Source organism: Suncus etruscus, chromosome 14 (genome assembly GCF_024139225.1).
Source record: "Suncus etruscus isolate mSunEtr1 chromosome 14, mSunEtr1.pri.cur, whole genome shotgun sequence".
In the NCBI taxonomy this organism is placed as follows: domain Eukaryota; kingdom Metazoa; phylum Chordata; class Mammalia; order Eulipotyphla; family Soricidae; genus Suncus; species Suncus etruscus.
Genome location: NC_064861.1, coordinates 91,579,303 through 91,604,854, shown reverse-complemented (window position 1 = coordinate 91,604,854; position 25,552 = coordinate 91,579,303). Strand labels below are relative to the sequence as shown.

Genomic DNA, 25,552 nt, shown 5'->3' with positions numbered 1-25,552 from the left:
CACCTCATTGTCTCTACCCGCAAAGGTATGTCTCCATTTATTTAGAAGCACGCACCAGATGTGGCTTTTGGCCTTCCTGGTGCAGTGCCTAATTTTCCTCCTAAGAAATATCTGCCAGAAGGCCCTCTAGCAGGGCTCTTTCTCACCTACATCAGGTAGTTATTTGATATGTAGATTCTAGGGTCCGGTCCGGTACCATTGTGTTGCCCCTCATGGCTATCCTCTTCTCTTTGTTTTCCCTGAAGACACCTTGCATACCAGAGTTTGTGCTTAAAATGTCATCAGCTGAACAGTAAAATTAGTCTTTCATCTCTTAGACTTGAGTCCCCGTACAATGCATTTCGTGTGGTCCCATTCATTTCATATTTCATATTCATCCGCTTTGTGCTTCTGCTTTCTCCCCATAAAGGTTTTTGGACCCGATGAAGGTTTTGCTTAGGGACTCAGCACTTCCGCAGCACCCCATGAGGAACATTTGCTTAGATTCAAGTATTATTATTTAGTCCAGGGGTGGCAAACAAGTTCGACACAAAGAGCCAAAATTTTAAACTGTGAGAGTCAGAGAACCACACTACACAGTGATCTGCCAAAACAGACAAACACTCCCACAAAAGCATCTAATTTTAACAATAACATATTAAACGCATATTGCATTTTGCCATTTTGAGTGAGGGTAAAAATTCTGTTTGCCATCCCTGATTAGTCTTATAGAAATATTACTCATCCTTTAACCTTGTTCTTAGCCTATATGGAGTCATCATAAGGGTTAACACTTCAGGCCCCAGTTCAATTAGCATAAAACCAAAACTAACGCTGCTGGTTAGGGCTCTCTAATAGCAAAAAATGGCTTCAATAGTTAAACCGTCCTGTGTCAAATTATGTTTTGAACAATTTGTGCTTTATTTTTTGGCAAAAATAGTTTCATTCAAATAGCTTTGTCTGAAAAACTTATAACTTGTCAAAAATTTGAGTATAAGTATTCCACCTATGCTTTGAATAAGCAAAATCGAGCTTGAACCCAACTTGAGTCTTTGGCCTCTGTCTCCCACACTCACCCATGCACACACTTTTCAAGGGAACCCCAAAGATGCCATAGTGTCGGAACCAATTGGTCTGTGACATACACCCTTGGAAACACTTTAGTCAAAATGATTGGATTTGTTGTGCAGTTTGGAACGATCCCTGGTAGGGCTCTGGGATTACTCCTGTATCTGAGCTCAGGGATCACTCCTGCAAAGCTCGGGAGACTATTTGGGGTTCAAAAAAATTGAACCCAGTTCAGCTGTGTTAGGCAGCATCCTCCCTGCTGTACTATTTCTCCAGCCTCAAAATGGGTCAAATATGGAAGGTCAGGTTTCAAGCCAAAAATCTTCTCCTTCTAGAACAAGAGATTATATGGGAGCTTTGCAAAGAAGATGCACCCAAAGATGTCTTAAGACGTCAAGATTCTATTGTCCAGGTATAGAAGGGAAAGATTATTTCCACTGGAGAAATGGCGGAAGAGAAGGTTAATCTTCTTGCTGCCAAATTTCTGAATTCCTGAGGCTCCAAAAACACAGAGAATGGTTAGTGGTAGCTTGTGATGGATATGGAAATGGAAGTGGACATGGAAATAGACATAACATGGGCATGGAGAGTGTGTGCTTTTATGGGGAAGAGCCATGAGCTCTTTTTGGGTGGAGACATGAAGGTACAAGATAGGTGTCAAAGAAGATCTCATGAAGAACTCTACACCCACCTTCAATGTCTCCGTATTTTGACTTACTCACCATTTCCTGTCATGAACCAATCAAAATATTGATCCATTGATTCTGCTTTCTGAGCACAGCTTACACCCTTCCAGAACAAGTAGCCAGATGCAATAACATCTTTGGGATTTCTAATGACATAAATCACCTTCAATAGAAAAAATGGGGTAAATGATAACCATAAAATCATCTATGATGCTTCTGAGTAAAACTAATATTGTGGTAACATGGGTTAGTCTAGATTTTAAGTGTGTGAGCAACAGAATTCTCCATATACTGCCCTTCTTAGGGTCTCTCAAAGTCTACCTTATACCTACCATTCACCTTTTATCCAACCCTCCCTGCATTTGGGCAACTGTTGATATCATTTTTATCTAAGTGTTTGTTTTCATTTTGATTTGCTTCCTCATTTTTAGGCTTTTTTTGGGGGGCACACAGGTGGTGTTCAGTGTTTAATCGTGGCTCTGGTCTCAGGGATCTCTTGTGGGGACTCAGGAGATTCATATGGTCTCAGGGCTTGTATTATTGCATCCAAGGGGAATGCCCTCCCAAGTAGTCTATCACCCCAGTATTGTTTGCCCATTTAAAAAAAAATTGCACAAACTTGGGGCCAGAGCCATGGCGCAAGTGGTAGCGCATTTGCCTTGCACACAGCTCACCTAGGATGGAGTACAGTTCTATCCCCTGGCATCTCATATAATCCTTCAAGCAAGGAGTTATTTCTAAGAACATATCCAAGAGTAACCCCTGAGTGTCACTGGGTGTGGCCCAAAAACAAATAAAAATTGCATAAATGAGTGGTCATTTATTATTCTTCTTGACTGTCTAATTTGTTTCTTTTGGGGTTTTTTTGGGGGGTAGCCACAATCCCCAGTCATGCTTGGGGGAAATACTATGAGATACCGTGGATCACATGCCATTTCAGTCACATGCATTGTGTTATTTCCTGCCCTAGCCTGACTTCTTTCATATGGCTTAACACTATTGGGTTCAATCATATTCAAAATAAAAAATATTTCTTATTTTAGAGTTTAGTAATTTCCTGTTCTAATTACAGCTCTTCTATATCCAATAAAACATCATACAGTAAAAAAGATAACTGAGAAGGATTTAATTCTAGCCTTCACAGTCTAATTGATATTCAGAACTTTTAAAACACCAACTTGGATGGGAGAGATAGCACAGCATTTACCTTGTAATCAGCTGACCCGGATTTGATCCTCCTCATCCCATACAATCCCCCAAACCTGCCAGGAACAATGCCTGAGTCTTGAGCAACCCCTGAGCATGCTGGGTATGTTTCAAAAACCAACAACTAAACAAACAAAAAACCTAGACTATCAATTCCTCCCAAAGCAGTTTCAAAGATGCCCGATCCTGGATATCCATGTTATTGTCTGCCATTTAATATTCAGGGTTTGCCTGCCATGAACTGAGTTTGGGAGACTAACAGATTGCTAGGCAGATAGCGATCAGAGAGCCTCAGAACACAAAATACCCTTTCACTCCCACGTTGTTTTATTTTTCAGGTAGAAATATGGAGGGATTGGGAGTCCCCAGACTTATGAATAAAGCTGAGAGGACAGAAGAGATAGGTGCTCAATATCTCTTAACAGAAACTCATTCTCTGGACACTTTCTTCACTCAATTTTAAATCTCCTAAGAAATTTAATCATGAGCCAAAGAGATAGAATGGAGGTAGGGCATTTGCCTTGCATGCAGAAGAATGGGTGGTTCGAATCCCAGCATCCCATATGGTAACCCAAGCCTGCTAGGAGCAATTTCTGAGCATAGAGCCAGGATTAACCCCTGAGCACTCCTGGGTGGTACCTCCCCCCAAAAAGAAACTCCACCTACAGATACATTGCTGATTTCTTCTGGGAATAGATCCTGGGGATCATCTCTCATTCCCAAGAGTGAGCCTTCAGATTTCTGAAGCTCAAACTATAGCTATTGATAGAAGCAGATGGTGTCATGCCAACTGGTTGTCCTGGCTTAAAAAATTCTCCTGTGAAATTCTCCAGACTCACCCTAAGACTCACAGCTTTAAAGACACATCACCTCTACCCCATTCTCAATCAATTGGAAGAGCATCGATCACACTTATGTTCACCATCGCACACTCACCTTCACATTGGATCTGAAGAATGATTCAGGCATGAACTGGATTGGAAGATGGGAAGTAATGAAAGGGGAGCATTTATTCTTTTTTAAAAATTTATAGTATCCATCCATTTCTATCCAGGGTGACCGTTTCCAGATAAGCTCAGATTGGACCCACTTGGGATCACCTCTGCAGCGAATCAGGGAAAGAATTTCAATCATCCAGTGTGTTCCTGAATAAAAGAAAAGAATAAAAGAAGGGATAAGGAGCCAGCGAGGTGGCGCTAGAGGTAAGGTGTCTGCCTTGCAAGTGCTAGAAAAGGAAGGACAGCAGTTCGATTCCCCAGCGTCCCATCTGGTCCCCCCAAGCCAGGGGCAATTTCTGAGTGCTTAGCCAGGAGTAACCCCTGAGCATCAAACGGATGTGGCCCGAAAAAAGAAAAAAAAGGATAAATGATAACTGCTCATTTGAACATCATGTCTCCATAGACAGGACATCAAATTCACTTCTTTCATGTTGTGTTTGCAAGAGTCAAGAATGGGGAAACATTTCAAGTGACTGACATCAAGGGGGCAGGGGAAGAAGATAAGATTTGTATGCATAACATTGGATACTAGTCCTCTAAAAGAAGGGATGACAATCAGCTCTTCCTCCATTTTATTAGGGAGTCTTTAATAAAAGACAAACACCAGAAGTTCTAACTAGAGGTGGTTATCAGAGAAAATAAACAAGTGACTAGATAGTGTCCAGTGAAAACCAACTTTTGGCCTATGATGACATACTTGAAGCTCCAAGGGTAGCAGAGTGGACATTTAGCATAGGATTATTGGCAGTTTCAGGTATGTTAGTAAGCAAACAACCCTCCATTCCTGGGAACACACCAGAATTTCTCCAACCCCAAAACTCTCCTAAAGAAAGTTTTGACTTACAGAAAAAATAAAACATTCAAACAGGTTCTTCAGTTCAGGTGGAACTTCCTTTCCCTTCTTCCATTCCTGGACCACCTTCCTTCTATTTTCTTTGTTTTATTATTGAATTGTTATTTTAAACCATTTATATTTACAAAGTTCTTCCTAGCTAAAGTTTAGACATATGATGTTTCAGCACCAATGCCAAAACCAGAGGCAACCTCTCTCCACCCATGTCCCCAAAGTATATCCCATACCTCCTCCCACCTTCAGCCCAGCATAATAACTGGCATCTTTTTCAAGTTCTGCTGTGAAAGTTTTGGGTCTACTGATTTTAGCATGTGGATTCTGTGGCTTGGATATTTAGCTCTTACAACCTTCCTTAACACCCTCAATGCACCTGAATTCCCTGATTCTCTGCCCTGACTCCCCATTACTTCAAACCCATTTTTTGCCTTCTCTCTTCTATTTTTTCCATCTCCTCACTTGATTCAGGGGCCAAGAGTGTTCCTAGACTGTCCTTTGTATGAACACCTGAGACTGTCTTAGAATTGTTTTATTCTCCTCAATTTTCCTCAACCTTGGTATCTTTGACCCCCTCCATTCAGAAACTGTTATGTTGTTTCTTGTTCCAGATTCTACATTCATTTCCCAGGAGACTGGTATCCTGACTTGTAGAAAGACTCACTTCTCCCACCAGTGCCCCCCACAGTACCCACCCACTGCCTTACCTGATCTAGGATAGGTTATTAATATGACATCTTCTTCAGCAAACTCAAAATTATGCCACTCTTCTGTCAGAAAAGCAGGTGTGAGAGAAAGACCCATGAATAACACACCATGGATCTTGACGTTCTTGTCAAACTCTCTGACTTCATCTCTGCAGAGGACTTTATGTTCCATGGTTGGAGACTGTTCACACAGAAGATTCACTTTGGAATAAATTCCAAACAATCCCTACTCGGTTTAATGATTCTGGTTCGTTCACCATAAAACAAGACAGATTGAAGGTTCATGAACCTGTTCAAGGTTCGTGAGTAGGAGATCACTCAGAAGACATATTATGTCAATATCTCATTAAGGATTCTGAAAAGGAACCAGCAATTCAACACCAACCCCAGGAAAAACGGAAAATGAGAACCTTGCTCCCACTGTCACTTAAAGAAGAGCACAGGGAGATCAGCCCTCAGCATCTGACTGCAGGTAGGACTGCCCCAGTCCACACAATGGTGGTTAACTCCTACCTGGCCTTAGATTACAGTAGACACTTTTAAAAGTAACACCTGGAGCTATTCACTGATCCCAGTGTCAATTAAAGAAGAGCACAGGGTGATCAGCCTTCCAGCATCTGACTGCAGGTAGGATTGCCTCAGTCCACAAGGTTGGTTAACTCCTACTTGGCCTTAGATTACAGTTGACTCTTTTCAAAGCGACACCTGGAGCTACTTCCTGATCCAAGTGTTAATCAAAGAGCAGCACAGGGGGAAAAAAAAAAAAGTACCCGCTTCGCAACATGGCCGCGCACTTCTTTTTTTTTAAATATCTTTATTTAAACACCTTGATTACAAACATGATTGTGGTTGGGTTTAAGTCACGTAAAGAACACCCCCTTCACCAGTGCAACATTCCCATCGCCAATGTCCCAAATCTCGCCCCTCCCCATTCCATCCCCACCTGTGCCCTAGACAGGCTTTCACTTACCTCCTTCATTCACATTGTTATGATAGTTCTCAATATAGTTATTTCTCTAACAGCACTCATCACTCAGATTAAAAACAACACACCAATATCCTACGAAAATTTCATGGCGAGCATCTCTATCAATGTCAATGGACTAAATGCGCCAAATTAAGTGAAACAGAGTTGCAAAATTAATCTACATGGGGAACCCAACATTTTCTGCCCAAGATAATGACAGAATTTAACAAGAAAAAAATCTAAACCCATCAAAAAATGAGCAGAAGATATAAACAGACACTCAAAGAAGAAATACAAAAGGCCAAAAGGCACATGAAAAAAATGTTCCGCACCGTTGTTAATCAGGGAAATGCAAATCAATACAAAAATGAGGTACCATCTCACACCACAGAGACTGGCACACATTACAAAGAATACAATAATCAGTGCTGGTGGGGATGTGGGGAGAAAGGAACTCCCATTCACTGCTGGTGGCATGCCATCTAGTCCAGCCCTTATGGAAAACAATATGGAGATTGCTCAAAAAACTGGAAATTAAGCTCCCATTTGACTCAGCTATACCACTCCTAGGGATATACCCTAGGAACACAAAAATACAATACAAAATTCTTTTCTCACACCTATGTTCATCACAGCACTTTTTACAATAGTAGACTCTGGAAACAACCAAGATCTCCTTCAACAAATGAATGGCTAAAGAAACTGTGGTTCATATACACATGGAATATTACGCAGCAGTCAGGAGAGATAAAGTCATAAAATTTTCCTATACATGGATGTACATGGAATCTATTATGTTGAGTAAAATTAGTCAGAGGAAGAGAGATAGACACAGAATAGTCTCACTCATCTATAGGTTTTAAGAAAAATTAAAGACATTGAAATAATTCCAAGAGTTGCGAACCAGAAGGACTGGCTCAAGATATGAAGCTCACCACAAAGGGTGGTGAGTGCATTAGAGAAATAACTACGCTGCATACTATCATAACAATGTCGTTGAGTGAGGAATGTAGAAAGCCTGTCTCTAATACAGGGGGTGGGGTGGAGAGGAAAGTGATGGGGCTTTTGGTGATAGAAGGTTGAACGGGTGAAGGGGATGTTCTTATTATGACTAAAACCCAACTACAATTACCTTTGTAATCATGGTGTTTAAGTAAAGAAATTTTAAACAAAGAAAAAGGAAAAAAAGAATCTAATCTGAATAGACAGAGTAAAACTTGAGTCAAAGTCTAAGGTTACAAGGCATTGATTCAAGCAAAAAATTCTTTAAAAATTCTATGGTACCACAATAATATTAGAAAACACATACTTTAATCAAAAATGTTATAATGGACAAGAGTCATGTTTTAAAAATTAGTGGATATGCACAACAGAAACAATCAGTTTCAAACATACATGCACCCAATGAGGGACAAGCGTAAACTACAATAGAAGAAAATAATATATATACATATACATATATATACACAAAAAGTGCTTTATGTGATTGGATTAAGTATCTTTAAATCAACTGAACTTTAATGCACAGAGATAACAAGTTGAAGGGTAAGGGTGAGCAGAAATATATTTCAGCTTATAAAACTTAATTGTTGTGTATGTAAATATTTTAGGGGACTATTATGTTACTGACCCTAACCTGATTGGTGATTGTGCCCTACCCTAGGGTGTGACCTGGCATTTTGCCCCCACCCTAGGGTAGTACCTGATTCTGCTTCCACCATTGGGTGGTATCTGATTCCACCATTGGGTGGTACCTGATTCTGGGGGATAAAAACAAGGGTCTGTGGAAGACGAGAGGCTTTTGGCAGGAACTGATGCTGAGGCTTTGGACTTCAGTCTTGTCCACCGAATAAAGCTAATATTTCCACAAGCCTGACTGTCTGCAAGCTGTTTACCGGTCACTTCACCTTAGAACCACCGCCGGCTGAGCAGGGTGGCAGAGGTGTGCTCCGAGCTAGAGGGGAAAGACCTCATCCTCCATCCCTCCATCAGTCAACCTCTTCAGGGGCTGACTTGCAACACTTAATATTTGGACAGCAGCTATGGATTGAATCAGTCTCATTAAAATATTAGCAAAGGAACCAGTTTCCTTCATTTACAAAAGCAAACGAGGCCAGATGCATGGAATTAGACAATAGACAAATGCCAATGTAAACACATTCCTAAGGAAAAGAAGAACCATATGCAAACAAAAGGAACCAATGAAAAAACTTTGTCTTTGTCTTTCTTTGTCTTCTCTATTTGACCTAAACTGACATCTTTAGACCTCTCCTGCCTTTGTGCTTTTATAAATTCAAAAGGTTAATGAGTGTCAGATAACATAAACAAAGGAAGAGAGAAATATATGCTGTACATAGGGAATTTGGGAGAATGGTAGCAAAACTGGGTACACTTGTAACCACACTCCTTATATTAAAAAATCAAACAAGAAATGTTTAAATCCTATAGTTTCCAACCTATATTACATTATATAAAAAAAAGGTAATTGAACTAAGATTCATCTGCTTCTGGGTTCAGACTATTGTTGTATGAAACCCTGTTTTTATCTAACTCAGTAGTATAAATTTACGAGAAATGGAGATAAAGGAGTTGAAGTTAAATGACAGAAGCAGGCTCAGTAATAATTTATACAGTTACAAGTACTCTAAAAACCAGGGAGATTATGGAGGTGGACTGGCCTAGGATATCAGAGATCATCTGGGAGTGTCTAGATCTGGGCTTGATGGCTGCAGTCTGGGTCACGCTGTCAGCATTAAGATAAGTTCTGGCAGTCAGAATCTCTCCCAACCCTGGAGAGGATGGATGTCCCTGCAGGACACTTCTATAAAGGGACACTCTTACAGAGGATGCCCAAGGTCATCCTCATGTTGATCTGATTTTTACATTGGCCAAGCCTGAGTAATCCTGACGTGACAGGTAAATTTTCATGCCTTTATTGGTAAATCACCTATTCTGTTATTGACCAACCCCCCAAAATTCTCTGTAAATAATAGGATGTCCCAAATGGAGATTTCTAGGGGCTGGCAAGGTGGCGCTAGAGGTAAGATGTCTGCCTTGCAAGCGCTAGCCAAGGAAGGATTGTGGTTCAATCCCCCGGCATTTCATATGGTCCTTCCAAGCCAGGGGCAATTTCTGAGCTCTTAGCCAGGAGTACCCCTGAGCATCAAATGGGTGTGGCCCAAGAAAAAAAAATGGAGATTTCTCCAGTCTTACTGGGTTTATGAAAAGGAACAAGACAAGTTTATTCAACTATCTGGCAAAGTTCAATATGAAGGTGTAGAGAAAAATTATTTTTCTGTAGGTGATTGAATTAAATGTAGTCTAGTAGGCTTACCTTAAAGTTTTCTCCTTATTGACATCCTGTATGGAGGAGTACTTACTGGTTGTAATATTACTGATAAGAAACTAAGAGCTGTACAAACTATAGCTAGTTTGAATAGAATAGTAGAATTTGGAACTTTCCCAAGGATAAGTTAGGCTAAATAGGACAGTAGAAGTAACTCAGAGCTGTGTTTTATGTGCTATTACTGGGATTCCTGCACCTGTAGAACTAGAGAGCATATCCCAAGGAAGACTGACCTTACACGGATGCCTAAATACTCAGGGAACAAGTATAATTATATGATACTTCGTTTTCTTTTTCTTTTAACATCTGTGTTATCACTCTCAAGAGAGCCCTTTTCTCTCAAGAATAGGGAGGGCCATTTACTATTTCAGGACCTGATTGGTTCACGTAATATTTCCCTGTCTAATTGATCTGATCTTTTTCAGATATTAAAACTGAAAAACACAACCAGTCAATACATTCCAAAGTAGTGTTCATATTTTAATAACCCAGCAAAATACTCATGACATATTTCAAAGTAATGATCCCCGTATATCTCTCTGAGTGAAAGATTTTAAGTCCTGATTATCAAAAACCCAATTGTGGAATCTCTGAGTCAGATGGCAACTCAACTGTAAGTTGACTGAGTATTATCCATAGCAATTTCTACAAAGATTGAACCAGACCACATTGCCACCAGCAGCAGGTCCCAAATTTTTTTTCACCTCATCACTACCAGTGCAGATTATATCTGCCATTTTTTTTGAGATATACAAATCTTCCTGGTGGCTTGTTTTTCATCTTGAATTGGATTTCCTCAATGACACATTATGCATTTTTATTATTTTTTGTGTGTTGTTGTTTCTTTCCTGGAATCTACTATAGACCCCATATGAGGTATAATTTGGAGAGTGGAGGAGCAATAATAAATATTTGTGTTGATTTAAATTTCAGAACCATTGGACGGTGTGAATTAAACTTTGTACTGGGAGAAATCTGTAGATTCATATGGGTACATCATTTATTATGAGTATATGTGTTTTGGATGGTCAATATCTACACTTTTATTGTATTGTTTTAGGGGCCAACTGAAAGACTTTACATGAAACTCAACAGCTCTTAAATCTTTAGCTATCTATATCCTCAACTATCTTAATTCATCAACTACAAAAAGAGAAGAAATTCATAGTCTTATTTCTGCCTCGGATTTTGAGACATGTTTATTCTCAAGTCAGTTCTACCATGGAATGCAAATATCATCTTGGAGAAGGCTAGGCTTACTCTGCAAACATTTGTTTATCCACACAAGACCCAGAGGAAGGAAGGTGTGAAATACTTTAGCTCAAATTACTTACTTCCTTCCCTATCAATTTAGGCAAAAGAATATATAGTTTCTTACAGTTGGTTAATAGTGGACCTGAGAGAAAGAGTAGATTAAATGGAACATAAAGTTGTGCTACTGATCCCAGTTTTATCCCCAGCAGTTTGTATATTATCTCTTCAGTCAAACCAGGCATAATTTTGAACTCCAAGCCAGGCATAAGCTCTAATAACACTGAGGTCTTGCTAAAAACTGTATGTTACAAAAATTACAATTCCTATAATTAGTTCTTATATTTAACTATGTCATCAAACAAACCTTTGGCTGATCTGCTCATTACTGAATGTTTCATCTTCACAAACTTCTTAAGAAGGTTATTTAATAAGAAATTACCACCCACATAATTGGCAATTATTAAATGAAGTAATTAAAAAGGTTTTGTTTGATTCTCTTTCACCTGCCTCTGATTTATGATATTACAGTTGATAAGTCACATAACTGAAAACATAATCATGGCCAAGTGTGCCCTTGGTGATATGTCACTGAGAAGTAACTGACTTGTTCCTGCCTACTATGCATTGAATGCAGGATGTATAGATGTTTAAATTAGTCCTTCACTATAGGATAACTGTGTCAACTACTTAAAGTTAAGATGCATTGTACTGAATGGTTTTCTACAAATTGCAGTAAGACCTGGACATGTTCTTACCAAGGTAGTGTATGTAGAGTTCAAGAAATGGTTAGAGAATATATATTTCTTCATCTGATTTTATGTGCCTTTTTTCTCTTAAATATATATATACAATGGAAATTTTTTTATTTTTATTTTTTTTGTGGTTTTTGGGTCACACCTGGCAGTGCTCAGGGGTTATTCCTGGCTCCAGGCTCAGAAATAGCTCCTGGGAGGCACGGGGGGACCATATGTGACACCGGGATTTGAACCGATGACCTCCTGCATGAAAGGCAAACGCCTTACCTCCATGCTATCTCTCCAGCCCCTATACAATGGAATATTATGTAGTCATCAGGAGAGATGAAGTCATGAAATTTTCCTATACATGGATGTATGTGGGATCTACTATGCTGAGTGAAATAAGTCAGAGGGAGAGATAGACGCAGAGTAGTCTCACTCATTTATGGATTTTAAGAAAAATAAAAGACATTTTTGCAATAATTCTCAGAGACAAAAGATAGAAGGGCTGGAAGGTCCAGCTCGCGACATGAAGCTTACCACAAAGAGTGATGAGTGCAGTTAGAGAAATAATTACACTAAGAACCATCATAACAAAATGTGAATGAATGATGAAAGTAGAAAGCCTGTCTAGAGCATGGTCCATGGTGGGGTGGGGAGGAGGGACACTTGGGACATTGGTGATGGAAACGTTACACTGGTGAAGGGTTTAAAAAAAAGAAAAGAAAAGAAAATGAGAACCTTAAACTTTTTTTAAAAGAAAAAATTGGCTAAAATCAAATATCACCTTGGATTTTTGGAGAGTTTGGGCAGCCTTCCCCTGATGTTCTCCCTTTCTCACATTCCCCTTACAGTAGAACTGGCAGGTGAGTGCATGCCCCTTAAAGACTTAGAATCAGTAACAGTGCTTTGATTTTCTGGACAACTTCATATGCTTGATGCTGTCATCCCTAAAGGAACACCCCAACTTAACAAAATAGACAGCTAACAAAAACATAAAATCTTCTGCCATGGGGCCAGAGAGATAGCACAGCGGTTTTTGCCTTTCAAGCAGCCAACCCAGGACATTAGGTGGTCGGTTCCAATCCCGGTGTCCCATATGGTCCCTATGCCTGCCAGGAGTTATTTCTGAGCAGATAGCCAGGAGTAATCCCTGAGTACGGTTGGGCTTGGCCCAAAAAACAAACAAAAACAAAAACAAAAAAACTTCTGCCACTGTAGTAATGACTTCATTGGAAAAAAAATAAAATTTCCACAAATGTGTTGGCTACTATACTTTTACTTTTTCCTTTCTCTCTTTTTTATCTTTCTGCTTTTACTTTTACTTTTTTCTTTTTATTTTAATAGCCTTTCTCTCACTTATCTGTAAGCAAATGTATTATGGCCAATTATGTTAACTATGTGAAGCATTTTCTTTAAATAAATTAAAAAAATTTTTTTGGCCATACTTGGTATACTTGGTATAGCAGTTTTCCTAGCTCTGTTTTTAGGAATCACTCCTAGCAGGCTTAGGGGACCATATGGAATTCCAGAAATCACACCGGGTCTGTCACAGGCAAAGCAAACACCCTCCCTGTTGTACTATTGACTACAAACTTTGCTTTTTAGAATAGTTTTAGAGTCAATGTAGATAAAAGGGCAAAGAAAGAGAAGGAGGAAAGAAAGAGGAAGGGGTTGAATTTATTCTGATAACATCTAGTTTATTTGTCACTAAAAAGAAAATCTATTTTATACTGATTTTTATTTCAGTATTTTTAGACAGATTTCTTGTATCACAAAGAAATAGGAAATTTGACATGATTCTCCAGTTTATCTGAATATCAGATTAGGAGCAATTATGAGTGTTTAATACCTGAAACCCTTTTCATTCACTCACTCAAATTTTCGTCAGCAGGCAAATTAAGAAGTGTCATTGGGGCTGGTGTGGTGGCGTTAGAGGTAAGGTGTCTGCTTTGCCAACGCTAGCCTATAACAGACCGAGGTTCAATACCCCTAGCATCCCATATGGTCCCACAAGCCAGGAGCGACTTCTGAGTGCATAGCCAGGAGTAACCCCTGAGGGTTACCGGGTGTGGCCCAAAAACCAAAAAAAAAAAAAAATGTCATTACAAAGCTAGTAGTGATTGTCAAGAAACATTTATTCAGTAATTCAGTCAGATATTATATTGTAATGTCACTACATGAAAGAAAAGTACATTACTTGATTTTTAAGTGAACATCTAGCATTACTCTCCTTGGCAATATTTTTCTATAACAGAACAAATAATATAAGAAAAAGAGATTTTATTTTGTAAACAATTTGTTGTGACCTCTATTGACTATTTCAGGATCCACATCCAATTCCCTGAAGACTGGTGTTCTGACTTGCAGATAGACTCAATTCTCCCTCTAATGTCCCTATGGTACCCATTTCCACCTGCCTGACCTGATTTAGGACAGGTCACAAAAAAGATATCTTCTTCGGAAAACTCAAAATCATGCCACTCTTCTGTCAGTAAAACAGCTGTGAGTATAACACCCAGGAACATCACACCAGGAATCTTGACATACTCGCTAAACTTTATGACTTCATCCCTGTGGAGGACCTTCTATTCTATGGTTGGAGGCTGTTCACATGTAAGATCCACTTAAGAATAAAGTCAGGATTTCATCCTGTGTGTGGCTCATCTGCAGACAGCTCAACTTCCCTGGAGCCTTCCCTGGAGGTGAGTATACAAGCCCAGAAAGAGGAAGCCGCTGAACTCTGCTGGAACTCAGATGCCAGCACCCCTATCTGCCTGTCTTCTGTGCTGTGTTCCATTTTCGGCTAGATTTCATCCTGTGTGTGGCTCATCTGTGGAGGGCTTGACTTCCCCACAGCCTTCCCTGGAAGTGAGTTTAAAAGCCCAGAAAAGGTGGAGCCAGAGGAGCACGGTTGTGCTGCTTCGCTTCCCAGCTGTGCACATCATTTAGCCAATGAATACAACCACAACACGTAGAGAAACATACAACACAAGTGTGACAATGGGGAAACAATGCAGGCCAGCGCCAGACACAGAGAATGACAATGGCAACTCTAATGACTTGAACATGACCAACCAACTAGTCAGTCTCTCATATAAGGAGTTTAGAGTCGCAATATGGAAGATGTTCAAAGAACTCAAAGAAAGTATAGAAGAGGGGCCTGGAGAGATAGCACAGCGGCGTTTGCCTTGCAAGCAGCCAATCCAGGACCTAAGGTGGTTGGTTCAAATCCTGGTGTCCCATATGGTCCCCCGTGCCTGCCAGGAGCTATTTCTGAGCAGACAGCCAGGAGTAACCCCTGAGCACCGCCGGGTGTGGCCCAAAAAAAAAACAAAATAAAAAGTATAGAAGAGAACACTAATAAGAATCAAGAGAATATGAAGATAGAAATCAGAAAACTCCAAACTGAAATTTCAGGTCAAATAACAGGTCTGAAAAACTCAGTAGATGAATTGAAGAAAAACATGGTTGAGCTTTCCCACGAGTTAACAGCAGCTGAGGATAAAATTAGTACACTGGAAGATGAGATGAATAACAATTCCATACAGCAGAAGAAATTAGAAAAAAGCCTTAAAGCAAATGATCAAACAATGGAAAAATTACTCAAAGAATGGGAACAGATGAAAATAGAAGTCTATGATAAGCTCAACAGAAACAACTTAAGGATCATTGGAGTCCCAGAAACCCAGGGAAAAAATCTACAGGAAGAATCAACGGTCAAAAACATCATTAAAGAGAAACTACCAGAGCTAATGAATACATGTGATCAAATCCTGCATGCTCGAAGAGTACAAACTAAAAGAGATCTCAGAAAAAACACCCCAAGACACATCCTAGTCACAATGACAAATCCCACAGAAAGAGACAGAATTCTGAAAGCAGCAAGATCAAAAAGAGAAATTACATTCAAGGGAACATCCTTGAGATTTGCTGCAGACCTGTCACTGGGAACACTCAAGGCCAGAAGACAGTGGTGGGACATAGTGACAAAACTCAATGACATAAATGCTTCGCCTAGAATACTGCACCCAGCAAAACTTACTTTTAGGTTTGAAGGAACAATACATGGTTTCACAGAAAAACAACAGCTCAGAAACTTTACAGACTCAAAACCATTCTTAAAAGAAAAACTGAATGACCTACTTTAAGACTAGACTGACCAAGAGACACATCAAACTTCGATATAAAGATGGCACTAACTCCCAGGACAATTCTTTCTCTCAATGTCAATGGACTAAATGCACCAGTTAAGAAACACAGAGTGGCTAAATGGCTCAAAAAACTCAATCCAACCTTCTGCTACCTACAAGAAACGCACCTGAATAGTCAGAACAAACATAGACTCAAAATAAAAGGCAGGAGGAAAATCATCCAAGCAAACAACACCCATAACAAAGCTGGAGTGGCCATATTAATATCAGATGATGCAAACTTTATACTTAGGAAAGTTGTAAGGGACAAAGATGGACATTTTTTATTAATCAAAGGATATGTACAGGAGGAAGAAATCACTCTCCTAAACATATATGCACTGAATGAGGGGCCAGCAAAATATTTAATAAAATTGTTGACAAATCTGAAAAATAATATCAATAACAACACAATAATTGTGGGAGACCTCAACATGACATTGTCAACACTTGACAGGTCAACCAGACTGAAATTCAACAAGAATATACTAGACCTGATAAGAGAAATGGAAGAAAGAGGCCTAGTAGATATATACAGGACACTCCACACCCAGACGCCTGAATACACATTCTTCTCTAATGTACATGGGACATTCTCCAGGATAGACTACATGCTAGCACATAAAACATACCTCCATAATATCAAGAGGATAGACATTTTGCAGGCTACCTTCGCTGACCACAAGGCCCTGAAATTATATGTGAACTACAAAGGGACACAGAAAAAAACTTTAATACCTGGAAGTTAAACAGCCTAATACTGAATAACCAGTGGGTCTGAGATAAAATCAAAGAGTAAATAAAAACCTTCCTAGAAACAAATGACAATGGAGACACAAACTATCAGAACCTATGGGACACAGCAAAAGCGGTACTGAGAGAAAAATTTATAGCTTTGCAAGCACGCATCAGGAAAGAAGAAGGGGCATAGGTGAATAACTTAATGATGCAGCTCATAGAATTAGAAAGTACTCAACAAAAGGACGCAAAAATAGGGAGACATAAGAAAATAACAAAACTGAGAGCAGAAACCAATGAAGTGGAAACCCGAAAAACAATCCAAAAGATCAACGAAAGCAGAAGTTGGTTCTTTGAAAAAATAAAAAAGATTGATAGACCACTGGCAAAACTAACAGAGAAAGAGAGAGAGACACTTGATAACTCGTATTAGGAATGAAAAAGGAGAGATCACTACTGAAATGATAGAGATCCAAAGGGTAATCAGAAACTACTTTGAGAAAATCCATGCCACTAAAAATGAAAACATGGAAGAAATGGATAAATATTTGGACTCTTATAATCTTCCACAGTTGAATGAAGAGGATATAGCATATCTAAACACACCCATCACTATTGAGGAAATTAAGACATTAATCAAATGTCTGCCCAAAAACAAAAGTCCAGGCCCAGATGGATTTACTAATGAATTCTTTCAAACCTTTCAAGAGGAACTTCTACCAATCCTGACAAGGCTCTTTCATGAAATCGAAAAAACAGGAACACTTCCAAATAGCTTTTATGAAGCCAACATCACCTTGATACCTAAACCAGACAGAGATGCTACCAAAAAATAAAATTACAGACCAATATCACTGATGAATACAGATGCAAAGATCCTCAACAAAATCCTGGCAAATAGGATTCAATGCCTCATCAAGAAGATCATCCACTATGATCAAGTAGGTTTCATCCCAGGAATGCAAGGCTGGTTTAACATCTGTAAATCTATCAACATTATTCACAACATCAACAACAAGAAAAATACAAATCACATGATCATATCAATAGATGCAGAAAAAGCATTTGATAAGATCCAACACTTATTCTTGATCAAAACTCTCAGCAAGGTGGGAATGGAAAGAACCTTTTTAAATATAGTTAAGGCCATCTACCACAAGCCAGAGGCAAATATTGTCCTCAATGGAGAAAAACTGAAAGCCTTTCCTCTAAATTCTGGCACAAGACAAGGCTGTCCTCTCTCACCACTCCTATTCAACATAGCACTGTAAGTACTTGCTATAGTGATTAGGCAAGAAAAAATATCAAGGGACTCAGATAGTAAAGGAAGAAGTCAAGCTCTCTCTGTTTGCAGATGACATGATATTCTACCTAGAAAACCCTAAAGTCTCTATGAAAAAGCTTCTAGAGAAATAGACTCATATAGCAAGGTGGCAGGCTACAAAATTAACACACAAAAATCAATGGCCTTTCTATACACCAATAGTAATAAGGAAAAAAAAGGACATTAAGAAAACAACCCCATTCACAATAGTGCCACACAAACTCAAATATCTTGGAATCAACTTGACTATAATTGTGAAGAACCTATACAAAGAATACTATAAAACTCTGCTCCAAGAAATAAGAGAGGACACGCGGAAATGGAAGCACATACCCTGCTCATGGATTGGCAGGACTAACATCATCAAAATGGCAATACTCCCCAAAGCATTGTACAGATTTAATGTGATCCCTCTAAAGATACCCATGACATTCTTCAAAGAAGTGGATCAGGCACTTTTGACATTCATTTGGAACAATAAACACCCTAGAATAACTAAATCAATCATTGGAAAAAGAATATGGGAGGAATTACTTTCCCCAACTTTAAACTGTACTATAAAGCAATAGTTATCAAAACAGCATGGTATTGGAATAAAGGCAGGCCCTCAGATCAGTGAAATAGGCTTGAATACTCAGAGAATGCTTCCCAGACATGCAATCACCTAATTTTTGATAAAGGAGCAAGAAATCCTAAACGGAGCAAAGAAAGCCTCTTCCACAGTGGTGTTGGCACCACTGGCTAGCCACTTGCAAAAAATTGAACTTAGACCCCCTGCTAACATCATGTACGAAGGTTAAATCCAAACCATAAGATATTAGAACAACACATAGGTAAAACACTTCAGGACATTGAGAGTACAGGCATATTCAAAGAGTAAACTGCACTCTCCAAAGAAGTGAAAGCAGAGATTAACAGATGGGAATATATTAAACTGAGAAGCTTCTGCACCTCAAAAGAAATAGCGCCCAGGATACAAGAGCCCCCCACTGAGTGGGAGAAACTATTCACCCAATACCCATTAGACAAGGGGCTAATCTCCAAAATATACAGGGCACTGACAGAAATTTACAAGAAAAAACATCTAATCCCATCAAAAAATGGGGAGAAGAGGGGCCAGGCGGTGGCGCTAAAGGTAAGGTGCCTGCCTTGCCTGCGCTAGCCTTGGACGAACCGCGGTTCGATCCCCCGGTGTCCCATATGGTCCCCCAAGCCAGGAGCAACTTCTGAGCACATAGCCAGGAGTAACCCCTGAGCGTTACCGGATGTGGCCCAAAAACAACAAAAAAAAAATGGGGAGAAGAAATGGACAGACACTTTGACAAAGAAGAAATACAAATGGCCAAAAGAAACATGAAAAAATGCTCCACATCACTAATCATCAGGGAGATGCAAATCAAAACAACTATGAAGTACCAACTTACACCCCAGAGATTGGCACAAATCACAAAGAATGAGAACAAGCAGTGTTGGCAGAGATGTGGAGAGAAAGAAACTTATCTACTGCTGGTGGGAATGCCGTCTAGTTCAACCTTTATGGAAAGCAATATGGAGATTCCTCCAAAAACTGGAAATTGAGCTCCCATGTGACCTCGCTATACCACTCCTGGGAATATACCCTAGGAACACAAAAATACAATACAAAAATCCCTTCCTTACACCTATATTCATTGCAGCACTATTTACCATAGCAAGACTCTGGAAACAGCCAAGATACCCTTCAACAGATGAATGGCTAAAGAAACAGTGATACATATACACAATGGAATATTATGCAGCTGTCAGGAGAGATGAAGTCATGAAATTTTCCTATACATGGATGTACATGGAATCTATTATGCTGAGTGAAATAAGTCAGAGAGAGAGAAAGACGCAGAATGGTCTCACTTATCTATGGGTTTTACAAAAAATGAAAGACATTCTTGCAATAATAACTTTCAGACACAAAAGAGAAAAGAGCTGGTAGTTACAGCTCACCTCATGAAGCTCTCAACAAACAGGCATGAGTTAGTTAGAGAAATAACTACGTTTTGAACTATCCTAATAATGAGAATGTACGAGGGAAATAGAAAGCCTGTCTAGAGTACAGGCGGGTGTTGGATGGGGAGGAGGAAAATTTGGGACATTGGTGATGGGAATGTTGCACTGGTGATGGGTGGTGTTCTTTACATGGCTGAAACCCTAACACAATTATGTATGTAATAAAGTTGTTTAAATAAAAAATTTTTTAAATTAAATATGTTAATAGTTTACAAAAAAAAGAATAAAGTTTATCCCGTCCAATTGCCAAACGTAAATTGTAAACAACCCATGCCTCTTATATATAATCCCTCCTCCCCCTTCACAAATCCTTCTATTCTCTCATCCCCAACCCTAATTCATTATCCCTCCTTATTTAACCCTCTTTACCCTCTGTTCTTAACTCTTTAGGTACCACATCCGACCTCCTGCCCCAATAAACCACCACCCAGCTTCCAAAGCGAAAGGTCACCCTGTCAGTCCCACATTTCATGCCCCAGCAAGAAACTATAACCAAAACACCTGCTGACTCATGTTTTGTGGTCCTTCTTCTCACCCCCCCCCCCCAAAGTACAGTGTTGCATGCTACCAGATTCAGCTCCAGAAGGACCCGCAACTCAAGGACACTACCTGATTCCTTACTGCTGCAAATCATTTCTCAAACTCAACAAGACCATGCTGTGAGACGAAAATGTGCCCTGAATTTCACCCACCCCACACACAAAAACACTAGAATATCTCAAAAGAGTTCCTGGGGATGCCTATATTTTCCATGTATTTTTTTTTTTTTACTGGTTTTTGGTTTTTGGGCTACACCCGGTGATGCTCAGAAGATATTCCTGGCTATACATTCAGAAATTGCTTCAGGCTTGGGGGACCATATGGGATGCCGGGGGATAGAACCATGATTTGTCCTAGACTAGTGCATGCAAGACAAATGCTCTACCACTTGCACCACTGCTCTAGCCCCATTTTCGATGTATGTTTAATACCTTTATAATTATACCTCTTAGTGTGTTTATTCCCAAATGTCAAGGTAACCTCTTCCATCGCTTATTTTCTTTAATTACTTATTTTTATTTTATTTTTATTTATTTCTTCTATTTTATGTTTTTCTTTAACTTTAACTTCACCTGTTTTGGTTCTGCTTGGCACGAAAATCTAGAAGAAAAAGTCTTGCCTGTGATAAAAGCTCAGGTCAAAACCAGGTAACAGGGACTATTGCCGCTGAGACTGGCATGCACTGAGGTGAACCATGCTGTCTGACATGTAGAGGGAGAGGGGAAAATTGACCCAGGCTTACTGGCAGTGCTCTGCCATTACCACGGCTGGGACAGATGCACACGGAGGTGAACCATGCTGTCTGAAAGGTAGAGTGGGGGAATCTGACCCATCTCCGGACCTTCACCACACCTTCTGACAGGTAAAGGGAGAGGGGAAACCTTGCTGCGGTTGGGCAAGAGAGAGGCGACCTATGCCTTCTGGCAGGTAAAGTGAGGGAGGAGACTTGTGGGTGGGGCAAAACCTCAGGGACCACAGCCATCATACCCACCTAGAGCTGCGTTCCAGAGAATGGACCCAGCCTCAAGCCACAGGTGACAAAGGAGGGATGAAATCTGAAGGCAGTACACTTCAAGCCAAACCACCAAATGCAATGAAATATGGGTAAATTAAGAAAGACACTAACAACCAGGGATATGGAGAGAAATCCTAGCAAGTTTCCAAGTCTACCAAAATGCACAGCCCAATAGATAAGGACCTAAAAGGGGCAATGAAAGCCATGGCAATAGAAATCAAGGAATTACTAGCCAGCGAGTTCAAGAAATCCATAGATAAAGAAATCAACCAACTCAAAGAAGAACTTTTACAGAAGATGAGAGAATCCATACAAATGGAATTAAGGAAAATAAAAAAGTCTTAGCAAGCCATAGTCGCAGAATTACACAGTTGGAGAATCGCATAGAAGAACTTGAAGATAAACTACAAACCAAAAATGACAAAAGCCAATAAGGAAATAAAAGGTAAAGCATTGGAAGAAAGTGTTAGGAATTTAATGAACAAAGACAAGAGACATTATCTACGGATTGTAGGAATACCAGAATGGGAGAAAATACAAAAGGGGAAGAACAAGTAGTGAGTGAAATAATAGCAGAAAAGTTTCCTGCACTCTGAAAAGAGGCTCCGGTGCAAATCCAGGAGGTGAAAGAGTCCCTAATAAAATAGATTCTAATAAACTGACACCAAGACATATAATAATCTAAATGACAAAACAAAACAAAACAAAAAAGAGGGAAAGATGAACTCCTTAAAGCAATATAGGAGAAAAAACCTCAAGTACAAAAAAAGGAATATAAGAATCAATTTAGATCTGCCATTTGAAACAGAGCAAGCAAGAAGGCAGGTAAGAAGGCAGTGAAATGACATATTTAAATGTCTGAATGAAAGAAATTTTCAGCCTACAGTTCACTACTCAGCAAAACTTTCATTAATATGGGAGAAAGGACTACAAACATTCTCAGACAAAAAAAGAACTTGAATTATTTGCATTAACTGAATTGATTCTAAATTATCTACTCGGAGATAAATTACACAATTCAAACACCCAATGTAACAATAGTCACACTACACAATACAATTGCACAAAAGCCCTCTCTGTCAATAATCTTCTTCAATGTCAATGGACTAAACTCTCCCATTAAAAGACACATAGTTGGGGCCTGCATGGTGGCGCTACAGGTAAGGTGTCTGCTTTGCCAGCGCTAGCCTAGGACAGACCGCAGTTCAATCCCCACTATCCCATATGGTCTCCCAAGCCAGGAGTGACTCCTGAGCGCATAGCCAGGGGTAACCCTGAGCGTCACTGGGTGTGGCCAAAAAATAAACCAAACAAAAAAAAGACACACAGTAGAAAGTAGGATCAGAAAACAAAAACCAGATTTCTGTTGACTGCAAGAAACACACCTAAAAGGATAAACACAGGCTTAGAAAAAAAGTGGAAATCAATTATTCAAGCCAGTGGAAAACAAAAAGCTGGGACGGCCATTCTTATACCAGACCGAATTGCATTCAACCTCAAGAAAGTGATCAGAGACAAAGCATCACTACTTACTGATCAGGGGAACAATGGGTCAAGTATTAACTCTGGTCAACATTTATGCAGCAAATGCAGAGCCAGAAAAATATGTAAGACATTTGCTTGCAAACCTGGAGAAACATATGGAAGGAACTGCGATAGTAGCAGGACGCTTCAACACACCCTTATCACCACTGGACAGATCCACCAGGCAGAAAACTAGCAAAGACAAAAGAGCCCTAAATGAGAAACTAGAAAAACTAGGACTTATGGACTTATATAGGATCCTCCACCCCCAGAAAGCAGAATACACATTCTTCTCAAGTGCACATGGAACCTTCTCCAGAGTAGACCATTTCCTAGGATATAAATCTAACTTGACAATGTCATAGATATAAGAATTATTAGAAGCACCACTATGCAACAGAGATCAAAATTGACTGTAAAAAAAAAAGCTATAGAGAAAATCCAGCACCTGGAGATTAAATAACATGCTGCTCAACAATAGCTGGATCAAAGAATAACTCAAGGAAGAAATAAAAAGATACCTTGAGACGAATGATAATGAAGAGACAAATTGTCATAATCTGTGGAACAGAGAAAATCAGTAATTAGGGGAAGACATATAGCAATTCAAGCCTATGTCATTATAGATGAAAATGACAAAATCAACAGTTGAAAGGGACACCTTAAGGACCTGGAAATACAGCAGCAAAGAAACCCAAACACAACTAGAAGACAAGAAATAATAAAAACCAAAGCAGAAATAAAGAACATAGAAACTAAGAAAACAATACAATAAATCAATGAGACCAGGAGTTGGTTTTTCGAAAGAATAAACAAGATACACAAACCACTGACAAGACTCACCAAAAACAGGAGAAAAACACTTGAATAAATAGGATCACTAATGAAAGGGGAGACATTACAACAAAATCCCAAGAATTTCAACACATAATGAGGCCTTATTATGAACAACTATACTCAGTTTAGAGGACCCAGAAGAAACAGATAGATTTCTGGAAAAATATCATCTTTTGAGACTGAATAAGGAGGATGCAGAAAGTCTAAACAGGCCAATCATATATAAGAAAATTGAATCAGTAATTAAGAAACTCCCCATAAACAAAAGCCCAGGTTCAGATGGTTCTACAGGTGAATTCTATCAAACATTCTGAGAAGAATTATTACCATTGATCCATGGGCTCTTCCAAAACATAGATGCAAAAATCCTCAACAAGATCTTAGCAAACCGAATTCAACAATGCACCAAAAAGATTATCCACCATGGCCAAGTAAGTGGGTTTCATCCCAGGAATGCAAGGATGGTTCAACATACACAAATCAATCAACATCATACACCATATCAACAAGAAAGCCAAAAATCACATGATTATATCAATTGATGCTAGAAATTTTTAACAAAATCCAACACCCATTTATGATTAAAACACTCAGCAAAATAGGGCTGGAAGTAACCTTCCTCAAGATAGTTACAGCTATCTATAAAAAGCCCACAGCCAACATTTTCCTTAATGGCAACAAACTGAAAGCATTGCCACTAAGGTCAGGAACTAGGCAAAGATGTCCACTCTTTCCACTCTTATTCAACATTCGACATAGTTTTAGAAGTCCTGGCAATAGCAATCAGACAAGAGAAGGGAATCAAAGGAATCCAAATTGGGGAAAGAGGAAGTAAAACAATCTCTTATTACAGACGATCTGATGATATACACCAAAAACCCTAGATTCCACAGCAAAACTTCTAGAAACGATCAACCAATACAGCAAAATGGCCAGCTACCAAAGCAATACACAATGGACAGTAGCGTTCCTCTATACAAGTAACGAAGTAGAGGAGAAAGAAATTGAGGAGCCAATTCCATTTAAAATAGTATCCAGGGGCCAGAGAGATAGCATGTAGGTTATGTCCTTTCATGCAGAAGGACAATGGTTCAAATACTAGCATCCCATATGGTCCCCTGAGCCTGCCAGGAGTGATTTCTGAGCGTAGAGCCAGGAGTAACCCATGAGCACTTCCGGATGTGACCCCAAAACAAAAAATAAATAAAAATAATAAAATAAATAAATAAATAAATAAAGTATCCAAAAATATGCAGTACCTAGGAATCAACCTTATAAGAGAAATGAAGAACCTATACCATGCAAACTTCAAAACTCTTCAGAAAGAAATTGAATAAGACCTAAGGAAATGGAAGAAAATCTTATGCTCATGGGTAGATAGAATCAATATCATCAAAATGTCTATCTTACCTAAACTTCTATATAGATTCAATGCAATCTCTATCCAAATTCATACATAATTTTAAGGACTTAGAACAATCAATTATAAAATTCATCTGGAAGCACAAAAGACCCAGTTTAGCCAAATACATGCAGAAAAAAACAG

The 25,552-nt window shown here is 39.3% G+C and overlaps 1 protein-coding gene across 1 annotated transcript in view; it reads right to left on the bottom strand.

Moving 5' to 3' along the window:
• The window catches only part of LOC126027521 (sulfotransferase 2A1-like), a 158,705-nt gene that overhangs the window by 57,828 nt on the left and 75,325 nt on the right, over nucleotides 1-25,552 (bottom strand). The window contains exon 2 of the mRNA XM_049786513.1: nucleotides 1,770-1,896. Coding sequence (XP_049642470.1) covers nucleotides 1,770-1,896 — 127 coding nt within the window. The remainder of the gene's footprint in view (nucleotides 1-1,769; nucleotides 1,897-25,552) is intronic.